This window comes from Centruroides vittatus, unplaced genomic scaffold (assembly GCF_030686945.1).
Source record: "Centruroides vittatus isolate TY-2023 unplaced genomic scaffold, ASM3068694v2 contig_1168, whole genome shotgun sequence".
Lineage (NCBI taxonomy): Eukaryota > Metazoa > Arthropoda > Arachnida > Scorpiones > Buthidae > Centruroides > Centruroides vittatus.
The window spans coordinates 2,272,010-2,284,466 of NW_027120749.1; the positions used below are offsets into that span (position 1 = coordinate 2,272,010).

Consider the following 12,457-nt stretch of genomic DNA (forward strand, 5'->3'; position numbering starts at 1 on the left):
CTACAAAAAACTAAGAAATTTTATAGATTCTTTAAAGGAAATTAAAAAATTTTTAACATTTTTTTAGAGTAGAAATTAAGAAATTTTTGGAATATCAAGAAATTTTTTTAGATGGGGTTTTTTTTAAGATTTGAAAGAAACTTCGAGCCGCTTTAAACTGTAAATTAAGAACTTTTTAGAGTTATTTTTAAAAGGAGAAAATTAAATATTTGGAAAGTTTTACAAGGAAAATTTTTTACAATTATTAGGAACTATTTGAGGATAGAAAATTAAAAAAATATTTAGCGACGTTTTAGTACAATAAAGTAAATTTTTTAGTCGATATTAGAAGAGAAAATTAAATTTTTTAGAGATTAAAGTAAACACCTTTTAACATTTATCAAAAAGGAACGTTTTAGAGGTGTTTTAGAACCGAAAACTTAAATTGTAATGAAACATTTTAAACTTTATATAACACGAATTACTTTTTCGTTAAATAAACTCTCAACATTTACAGACTCACCGTTTGCAAACGTAAAAAAAAAGAAAAGAAATTTGAGTCGAAGATCAAATGTCGTTTATGCAGTTTAAATTCTACATTTAACCTAGTAGAAAATGTGTCCCAAGTCCCGAAATTCGATTGGAAAGCGTGACGAAACATCGCCAAATTTTTCTCTTTTCCACCCTTTAATATATCTATGTATATTTTTTGACATATTCTTAATTCCGGAGTGTTTTTTTATCGATTTGGTGATGAGCAAACACTTCACACAATATCGATTGTTAGTGTCTGGTAAAGCAATTAAGCTCTGATTGGTCGAAAGATATTTGTTCTTGTGATGTCACAGTATCTAATTGAATTTTTTTGATTAATCGATTATCGACTGATTTTTCGACTTTTTTTTTATTATTAATTATTTTGTTTTTAAATAATATTATGATTACCAAACAAAGGAAACTTTTATTTTTAATAATTGTTTATAATATTTGATTATTATCTTGGAATATTTTAAGAGAAATATAAACATACTCGAATGTGATTCTGTGTTTAAACAGAGTTAACATTGTTGCATGTTGCATCTGATACTGTATAGTGCTCTATTTGAAAACAATTATTGTTAATTATAGTAGATCCATAACAAATTACTTCTTTGAATAATATCTAGGATAATAATAATAATGCAATTATTGATAAAATACTTTTTTAATGGAACAAAAATCAGGTTATTCGTGTAGAAGAGTTCAACGCACTTAACCATTTTGTTTCTATAAATTTCTATAATTTTTCGTGAAATTAATGTAAAAGAACACGAATCTTTTTACTGCGGACATTCTAAACGTGGAATTTTTCGAAAATTGGGACAAAATTAATCAGTCTTGTTTGAATAACTGAGTTTTTTTAAGCTCCGATGCCGATGATACTATCTATCGTCGTCAATTACAGCTTAATTTGTTCATCTAAAAAATCGATATTTATGAATTTTTAATTTGATCCTTCGAGAGAATAATGTTTGAATTAAAATTTTCGAATTTATAATTACAGAATTAAATATATATTGGTGCTTCTAAGCATTGATACACACGAATTATACAGACTCGCAGCCTATGTGACATTGAGGCATAAGTTAACAAATGATTAATGTCAGAACCACCTATAATAACTCGGGATCTATACTGTTAGGTAATTAATCTGGGCGAGAATCTATTAGTAGAATATTCATAATTTCTAAGTTTTTATATTTACTTAATTAAATAAAATTATAAAAATTTTCCAAATACGTATAAAGTGTATAGAGTTTATAACTGGATCCTGCGATCGAGTCTACAATTTTACCTGGTATCCGTATACAGAAGAGATTTTCACTCCACTTCCACTTATTTATCAGAAGATAGGATCGTAACGAAGTAGACTTCTCACGCCCAAACCATAATCAAAATCAATTAGGCGAGCAATAATTACAAGATGCAAGATCAACATTGGAAGCAGAGAAGGCAAACATCATTACTTCTAATGTAATCACCTCATTACATCATTTAACGGTTACATCGCAATTTGATTAATGCCGAAATAATCAAGAAAATTTAAGAGAATATTTTTCAAAATTGTCCTTTTTTTTACAAATTAGGTCTTTCTACTTTTAGCCAATCCGGATAAAAGACTATACACCTGGGTGTCCGGCCGTGAGGGGTCAAAGTTCATCATTCATCTTCTGTTCTTGTGTTTTCTCTAGCTCTAATTCGCTTGAAACTTTTACTTCTTATGATAAAAAAAAAGTCGAGTAATGTTTAATATCTTAAATAAAATTGCTCGTAACTTTATTCAAAAAATAAAACAAAGACAAAAAGTTCTTGATCATTCTTCATTGATGACTACATCAAAAATGACATTTAAAAATGTTAATTTCGAGATCTTAAGGATAAAATTTAATCTAAATGCTATTTTTGTAGATGATTTAAACATTTATTGTTGTAACGTAACCGCTTAGACCTACTTATTACCGTAACTGATTCTAAAAATAGTTTTTCCCATTTTTTTCTCTTACCTTTCTGCTTGAACTTTGCCTTAAATTTAAAAGCGATCTACCTCATAATATATACATTTTGCTTCGAGCAATAAAGTAATTAGGTGTTAAATGAGTAATTAGGAAAATCCGAATGGTATAAATCTACTTATAATGTTTCGAAGATATCCTGGAGTGATGCTGATGAGATATCAAAGGCATCACTGTTCAAACAAGAATCTTAATTTAAGGTAAGTTATTATGTCAAACCGGAACCAAACGAGAGCAATGGCATTCTCGATACCTAATAAAATCAATGATGTACGAGGGTACGGCTGTATTTCTGCTCGTTGAAACACAACATAACCCTATTTTCCTCTCCGAGTCTGGATATTGGTCCTTGAAACGGTTTGTAAGATATTTTTAATAAAAGCAGGACTTTCCTACCAATGACCTTGTGATAAAATGGCTTAGAGGGAAGTACCTTTGCTACCTACAGCTTTAGAAGATTCGAACTGTCAGCCCCAACAATACTACCCATTGTTAACGTAAATGAGAAAACACGAAATGTCTACAATACTAATATTACTTTTGTACAGAATGATTTACGTTGCTATGGGTACAGGACATTACAGACTTGGCGACGGTCGGACGTAATTGAGCGGATTGTCATTTATCGTCTACTGTCCCATTATTGGGTACCACCCCCGTACACAGTTTCGCATTACTTCAGATTAAAATAGGAGTTATCTATATAGTTTTTTTTCTTTCCTAGAATCTCTATTAGAATATGAAGAAGTGGTTTACAGTTCTAGACTTAGCACAGTTCTATATCTACAAGATTTGTTTAATAAAGTATGACTCAGTGGGTGTGCCAGCTATTTGAACCGGTTAAAGCACGACGTCGTCTTCATAATCCTTTAAAATATTGATCAAAACCGATGCTTAATTTCTGAAAACCATTTAACGTCCACTCTGAAAATGCTGTAGATTATGTTTAACGTGAATTACTACACTTCGAAACTTGTCTTTTTACTCTAGCAGGAATGAAGATTATTATGCTTAGTATCCGCTCCAACAATGAATAAAATGTGAATTGTTATGATCGAAACACTATTCCTAACCACAATCTCACTCTAATAGAAACGAAGATGTGTTGTAGTAAGTAATTATCAAAACCACCACAACAAAACCACAATTGTTATTGTTCTACTCTCGATCAATGGCCAAAACTATGGTATTTCCAAATTCCAATTATAATGCTCAATTAGGCGTGAAATTGTTGCGGTTAAAAAACTTTACTCAAAAACTCCTCTTTAACTGAAAGTTATTACTGAACTGCACTCTAACAGAAAGAAAAATTGCATGATTAAGAATGATTTTAACTATTAGATTCGATGTATTTATAAGTTAACACAGATAATTTCTTATGAAATTCGTATGCACACTACTTAAAAAGTGACATTATCTGCAGTTTAGTTATGGGAAACCGTAGATTATTTATTGCATAATTCTTAAATAACCAATATTTGTTTTCCCCCTCTCGTATTTTGGTTCCAGTATCAAAATTGAATAAATTTTCAAAAGAAAACAAGGTAAGGCTCGTTACAGATCTTAAGGTTTTACCAGAGGCGTAACTAGGTGGAAACAGATGAATACAATAGAGCTAAATGATGCCCAACCCTTTAACCCCTTGGTCCCTATCTTGAATAATAATTTTCAAAATTATTCAAATGAAAAATTTAAATTATCAAATTAGTAGTTTCCGCAATTTGATATATTTTAAACTACAGTATTTATATTTTTCCTTAAGCGATCTTCCATTATAAAAAAAATGATTAATGTTATCAGATATAGTCGTACTTCAAAATTAACCAACAATAAATGTAATATACGACTTCATTAACGTAATATCCGAACATAAGAACACGTTTACTATTTAGAAACGATAAGAAGCAATTGTGTAATATGTTTTTGACATTAGTCATTGTACTAGAGGCGATAGACGTATGCTTCGGTGGACATTGCAACTTGATCTATCAGAAAACATCTCGTGCCACGACTCAATAATGATACAAAAACTACAAAAACAAGATTTTATTTTGGATACAAAACTTACTTATTAAATAATAATAATAATACACTTTGCTAACTTCAAAAAGTAAACGAGAAAAATGGTCTTTTGTTCTAAGAATTGAATTTTTTTTTCTTTATTTATTTTTATTCAACTTGAAATAGCTTCGGGCAGATTTTTATCTATCGAGGAAAGACTCGGTTTATTGTACAAGTTTTTATTAGTACTGTAATACAATTTGATGAAAACCAAATATTTACTTTTGTTAATAACTTTCCCCAGTATCCAATTATTAGAATTAATGTACATGTGAATGTATTTACGTAATAATTTTTTTCTGTTTTATTTAAAATAAATTGTAATATTTTAAAAATATTCTTATGAAAACATTTTTTTACGTTTTATTTTCAGAAATTTGGAAGGAAACAACATAACAGTTATAAAAGAAAATGACTTTCAGGGATTGAAACACTTACAAATATTGTAAGTAGAACGTGTTTTCTTTATCTTCTGGTGCTTTTTTTTTAATGGTATAACCTTCTAAACTATTTATTCCAATGCACAAAAGTGGGTTGAGTTCATCTTCCACCAGAAAAAAAAAAAAAAATATCAGGGTTGTTCCGCTAAGCATCCGTAGCACGTATCTCCATTACAATAGCAGTAAATTGGAAGCAGTGACAGGTGTGTGCCATGACAGAGTTGGGCGCCGTAGGGTACCAAACACTGTATACCTGTTCCCAGCAGGTGATCTGGTCTCGGAATGAGTGTTGAAGTCTTTATCAAAAGCTAGAGTCAAATAGCATAAAGGCATGAGTGATTTTGGCATCTGATTTGTCAGCGGGTTATTTCAATCTTTGTGCAATCTTCTCTTAGTACGAAAAATTTGAAGCACCTCATACATTTGCATCGTGCATCAGTCCATCAGAGACTCACAATCGGGATTCACTACCGAAATGCTTATTGAAATGGAAATAGAAAGTAAATATTAGTTTCTTTCTATGAATTTAATCCGTTTTTATATAAATTTTACGTTTCTTTCGATTATATCTTCACAAAAATTGATAATTTTCGTGCAGATGTTAATACTGTACGCTTCTGAAGAAAGATATCTGTAATCGGCTCGTTGTAAATGATGTATATGATAAAAATTTCAGTAGGAATTCTACCGTAATCAAAATTTCATTAAAATTTTCCACTTTATTTACTACTTAAGAGGCTTTTCTCATAAAGAAACGTCTTCCGTACGCATTCTGAATTTCGGATTAAAAGAACTCTATTGATAGGGGAGCATAAGGTCGTAACTCTTCATAGAAAGGCAGTAATCATTCAAAAGTCTAATAAGAAGGGCTCACAGGGGTATAATTAGATTAGGAATCGGCTTATTGGGAAGACAATGTTCGTTTTGTAGAAGAGCAATAGTGGTGATGTACTGAATTATGCAAGATATTGAACCGCTACAGGGAGAACATTCGGGCTAATTCTCTACAAATAAATAATAAATTCTACCCTTTATTTATACATTAATTCTATTGCAATATTTATTCTCGGCTTGCATAAAAAAGGATGCAGTTTGACTCCATACAAATTTGATAAAAGAAGTGCTGCACGAAGTTTTGAAATATATATAAAGGCTGAATTGATGGAGAAATTTATGTTCTTTCTGTCAAAAAAGCAAATTTTTTAAAAGAAAAATCTCTTGAAAATGAATGAAGAAGAATGACGATACTTAAGCTTTAAAGTTATTTTTTATATTCAGAAAAAAAATTAATTTAAATATTAAATTTAATTTTTAAACATCTTATGACTTAACTTTATGTAACTTTTAATAGAATTTTTAATATGTAATGATAAATATATATTATATATTTTTTATCATTTTCTCGAGTAGAATAATTTATTCTCTTATTTTTTAGTTTTTTTTCCCTTCTCCTTTCTTTTTTTCATCCTTCTTCTCCGTTTACAATAGCATCTTTGTACATCTTTTTCCACTAGAATTTTCTTTATTTTAACCGTTCGGTTTCAAAATAATATTTTCTATTTTTATATTCATTTTATTTATTCAATTTCTTTCATACATTATTCTAAAAAATTTCATATATTTCTTTTTTTCTATTTTTCGACACAATGTAGGCCTATTATTTGCTTTTATATACAATACATTATTTCTTATTCACTTACAGAACTTTAAACATTTTTATTGAATTCTTTTTAATATGATTTAAAGCTTTACATGAATAAAAGAATTAATTTTAAAATAAAATTAATCATTTTTTTTTTCCTACATTGCTGTAAGCTTTATCTTATTAACAAATTCTACTAAAGAAACTAATTAATGATCGCATTTTATACATACATTTTTTAAACTTGTATTTAAAAAAAAAACTTATTATTTAATTAGTTTAATATAAAATTTAAAATTTGGTGAGTGAATCAGAGCAACAGCCTATTTAATATAAACGCTGTTAAATGTATTAATAATGTTCGTGTTATAATAATGCTGATTGAACTTTTCCTATTTTAGTTCGGTCACAGTTTAGTTGTTACGTTCATTGTTTAATTATTACTAATATTTTGTTAAAATTGTCACGTTATTGGATAAATGTATGACTATACGTAGGAAAAATGCATTAAGTTCTAACGATAATCGATAATTCCACTCGGAGAATACGTGATTTTTATTGTTATCAACAGTTTCCACTCGGTTAGAACTAGAGATCTCATCGGGAATCTCTTGTTTTAAATAGTTGGAAATTGTTATATACCAGTTGGATAAATGGTACGAAAGTAGTTTAAAATAAATAAAATAAACTCAACGGAATTGTCAAAAAGAAGCCAGGAATCTTTCGTTTTAAGTAACTTGAAATTATTACATTTATAGCACTTTTCGTAACACTATCGAACAATTCGTAATGACTATTCGTTTAAGTAAACTAAAAAAAGAAATTAATTTTCGAAAAAATCGAGCGATTTCATCAGGAATTTTTCATTTTATGCAGTTGGAAATTGTCATTCTATATCTGTCCAACTGTATAACAATTTCCTGTGTAAAACAAGATTCTTGATGAAAGCTCTTAATTATTATTTATTTTTGGGAAGAATTCTTTTTTTTATTTTGGTTTTATTTTTGATGAAAGCGCTAGAACTTTTTATTTTTGTGATACTTTTTTTTAAACTGAGACGGATTAATTCTCACGCGATTTTCTAACTTTCAGCAAAAGAATTACTCCGTTTGAACAGGCCAAAAAAGAAAGGAAAAATTCAAAAAATTCTGAAAAAAGTCAAGAAAATGCGGATGTAACAAATCTCGCGGCTGAAAACAAACACGAATGAACTAAAGCTGTTTGTTATCTTTATGAAAAACAATCACGTGAACTAACGTGGCTATAACTAATTTCCTACTCGGTAACTTAATTACACCTTTCGGAATTTTTTCTTTTTTTTTTTTTATATCGCTGTAGCTCTTTTCCATTTACCAAATTTATATTCCATTCGGCTCTCTCTATAAAATTTATTAAGTTTTAAAACATGTTAAAAATATCAAAAAACACTTGCTTTTTTTAAAGATTTATGAAACAAACAATTATTTATTCGTGTCTCGTTTTTTAGGCAATTAATGGATAATCAAATCCACACAATAGAAAGGGTTGCATTTCAAGATCTGATAGCTATGGAAAGACTGTAAGTATCTGAAAATGAAGTTTATGATTGATTATATTTACTACCCTATCTGTTCCGTCAATGTATCTCTTAATGTCAATGATTACAGACCATTGCCGACCAATGATTTATTGACTCATTTTCCAGCTTCGACTAGTAAATAACTTTTCATTAACGTTTCTTTAATGATGGATTTGATGGATATTTTTTTCTTTATAAGTAGGTTAAATCTATGAGAAGTATACCATTAAGATTTCATGAGTTTTCACATAATCAAACGGTAGCTGTAGAGATTTTTATCTCGACTACCGTTTAGTTATAACACTGTTTCTTTGCGGTATAACCCACCCGATCGTATAAAAATCTTGTGTTAATTTTAGTCGGTTTTTTTCCCCCCTGTTAGATAATTTGTTAGACATTTTAAACGTTAAACAATAGTTGGATTATAATTTTTATCCTAGATTATTATTATCATTCCTTTTAATTAGGTGTATTGGAGATGATGTTTAAATCCTTTGGTTAGTTGTTGATGAAGGAATATCCTCGTTGCTTAATTAGTGAAGGGAAATGATCCTTAATCTTATAAATTGCTCTTAGAAAGTTTTAATTGCTTTTAGGAAATGATTCCTGATGGAATTGATTCGTTATTCAGGATCAACGGTTTTTCGTGAGAAGGAGGAAATTGAAGTTAACTATTATCTAATGTAATACTTCTGTAGAAATAACTGTAATTATTTCATTATAATTTTAAAATAATAAATTAAAATTTTAAAATTCTTATTTTATTAAAGGATATTCCTGAAACTAATTTACGTAAATTGGCTTCAGAACACGTCTTACATAAGAAGTGTTCAATGAAAAGTCTTCATAGAACTCAATTATTTAATATATTTTTTTAAATTAGAGTATTTATAATGTAAGATTATTAATTGTGTTAATGAAATATTTTATTATTAATTTCCTTCCCTCACTTGCTGACTGAGTATCGATAGATAAAAATAAATAGACGTTCCTAATCATTAAATTTGTTTTCCTTTTCACGACTTTAATGAATTATATTCTAGTTTTTACGCTTAGCGACTTCCTCTTAAGAGAAATAACTACAGAAACTTATCAAATTTAAACGACATCAGCTGATAAATAACTGGCGATAATCAGAAAAAGATTATCCTTCCTCAATTGTGAAAACGTATATAAAACTGAAGGCGACAAGATTCATCGTTCATTTCAATAATCCTGCTTCATTATATTTTGTTGCTTCACGAATGCAACCCTTTCTGAAGAAGGTCAACATTGTGATGAATGGTAAAGGTTAGACGAAAGGTTAATCTCAACACTCGCTTGTTTAGTAAGATCCTAGATGTGTTTCATTAGAGGCCAGAGATGTTTATCTGAAACAAATTTCATTTTTGAAAATGGAATGGTTCAAATGAAATTTCTGTCATGATGTAATGTTTAATTAGATGGATTTACAGTGATTAATATTCGTTATAGATGACATGTGTGAATTATCTTTGAATTTATCAGTCCTGGAGTACTTTAAGTCCTGCTTTAATTAGCTATCTTACGAATTCGAATCAATTAAAGTTTCTTTAAAAATGTCTTGTGACATTTTCAGTTTATTCACATACCTATAATTACGTTGTAATGAGTTTTGAGGAAGTTATCTGCCTAATTGACAATTTTCAACTGGGATATACGTTTTTCTGTTCGTCTAGAAACAAGAGAAAATATATTTTTCCACTCGAAAAATATGATTAGTTTCCCAGAATATTCTAAATTTACTTGCTGAAATTTCTACTAAAATTGAGGGTTTTTTTAGATAAAGATGTTGCAGATAATTTATTCTTGAATTAATACCATCTCGACTACATTATGCACCTGTTAGTCTACAGCAGGTTTGCTTTGTCAACAGGTAAAGCTTCAATTAAAATAACCTTGGAATACCAAGTCTAGACAAGGTCGACTTCTAGTAATTTGTCTTCCGGGTTTTATAATAAACATAATTACAGGAAAGTATTGGATAAAACGGTTAATTGATTTATTCTGAAATAACAGTTCTTGATAATATGGCTAGAAGTAGTCAAAGACGTGCAGTTAATAACAATGTTTTTACTTAAACTCTGTTTTCCATCCACAAATACGTATTAGAAATAAATTGGAATGGTTAGATTTTGTCAAAATTTACAAATTTAATAACCGTTAGGAACCAGTGCAACAACCACAAAGATTCTTTACTAAGGACGAGGAATACTTTTAATAGTTGCATAACTAGTTCTTAATATTTTTAAGTGTTAAGTCAGTACACGAACTGGAGACAGCTCAGATGACAGTCTGGCTTCGTCTTCCATCAGTCGGTTGTCAAGAGCAAAGTTAAAGAAGTAACCGCCACTCCATCATTAAGGTTAGCACCTAGTTCCAAGGTGGCGAAGTGGCAGGCAACAAGACAACGAAGCAACTCATTTTTCATGTTATCTCTGGAAGTTCTCAATCTTTAGTTGTTGTCTCTCGGCCCCAGTCGGTGGCACATTTGACGATTTACTGTGTTGGCAAATGAACATACTTTATTTGGTCCTTGTCGAGAATGGCTCTTTCTTGGACAGTTCCATCTGTTAGTGAGTTATGGGCACAATTATAGAAGAAAGTGTTTGACATGTCTTAACTGCAGAGTGAAGTATAAGTTTTTATTTTTTAACTTTCCTCTTTTTATTTATTTGAAACACTAAATACGGTGGAAACAAGAATAAAAAGAAAAAACTTCACTACCACGATCATATTTCAGACAAATTATCGCATAAATAAATTGTTTTGAGATAAAATTATCTTGTTTATATTAAGATAATTTAAGTTTTAGACATTTTTTACTCTTTATTTCTTGGTTTCTTTAATAGAATTTGTCTTGAGATAAGGATTTTTAATGGAAATTAAACCTACTTACAGATAGTATATAGCATTGGAATAAGTTGATAAGCGAAAATAAATGTTAAATCTGTAACATTTACAGTTAGATTCACCTTAAAAACTAGTAAAAGGATTAAAAATTAAGGTATTCAAAGCCGGTTTTATTATACGAATCCAAAAATATGAGTTTAGATAGATCGTCTAAATATAGCTTCTCAGAGAGTGAAGAAGCGTAAAGATACGAGACAAATATAAACATAAATAATTTTCATATACAATAAATTGTTTAAAGGCATAGATTTCAACTGAAATACATTTATTTGATTAGAATAACGCAGCGATTTGAAGCAGAAATCTAGAAAATACCTTAATTTTTACATTATTTTTTCCCTTTTCCCTCGAATCATAATCGATGTTTGAAAGAAAGAAGTACAAACTAGAACCGCTGCCTATTGTTAGAAGCTATGTAACTGTCAACAACATAACCACAACATTAGACAAATGTGCTCTTCTGAAGAATCGATCCAAGAACGCAATCCACGTGTTTAATAATAGACTATTTGTCTTCTAATCCCCCATCCTTCAACTAGATCAATGGTTTGAGGCATTGGGTCAATGTACTTAGATATCTGATTCTACATTTTCAATAATACCGTATATATCAGCTTGTATCTTCTTAGAAGGTAGAGCTTTTGTTAAAAATAATAATACAAGAAGAATTTTATATTATTTACTTTTTATTTTTTGCGATAGGAGGATAAATAATAATCATCTTCGTACTTTACCTGATATGTTGTTTTCGAGTATGCCAAATCTTCTTCGCTTGTAAGTACTTCGCATCCAATTTTACAATAAAATTAAGCAGATTACTCTTTTAAAAACTTTTTAAATATCTAATAAAGTTAATTTTAAAAGAATTTAAAATATATTAAAAATAATAAAATTTAATTTTTTTCGTTTTTATTCCAAATTATAAAATCATTTTAAAAACCTTTTTACAGAGATTCCCAATTAAGTAAATATTTAAATTACTGAATTATTTTAGTAATAAAATATTATTTTTTGAATGTATTTAATGTTATTTAAAGTAAAATAATTTAAGAAAAATCATGTGAACATTCCAAGCGATCGCCGAAGTTTTTTGTTTGTTGATTTTACTTTTATCTCTCCCCTTTTTTATCATCGTCTTTGAACTCGGACACGCTTCTTTCAACGAAAGGAAACAATTTGTAAGAATTACGATGTTGAACTCTACAAAAAAATCATCAAAAATTACTCTTTAAAATATTCTATAAAAAAACGACAACAAAAAAAGACTCGATAACGGTGTTGGTGGTCTTTTTTC

The 12,457-nt window shown here is 29.0% G+C and overlaps 1 protein-coding gene across 2 annotated transcripts in view; it reads left to right on the forward strand.

Moving 5' to 3' along the window:
* LOC136981950 (protein slit-like) overlaps positions 1–12,457 on the forward strand; it is a 37,918-nt gene that overhangs the window by 3,084 nt on the left and 22,377 nt on the right. For both annotated transcript variants that reach the window (XM_067278380.1, XM_067278385.1), the window contains exons 2-4: positions 4,966–5,037; positions 8,161–8,232; positions 11,866–11,937. In XM_067278380.1, coding sequence (XP_067134481.1) covers positions 4,966–5,037; positions 8,161–8,232; positions 11,866–11,937 — 216 coding nt within the window. The remainder of the gene's footprint in view (positions 1–4,965; positions 5,038–8,160; positions 8,233–11,865; positions 11,938–12,457) is intronic.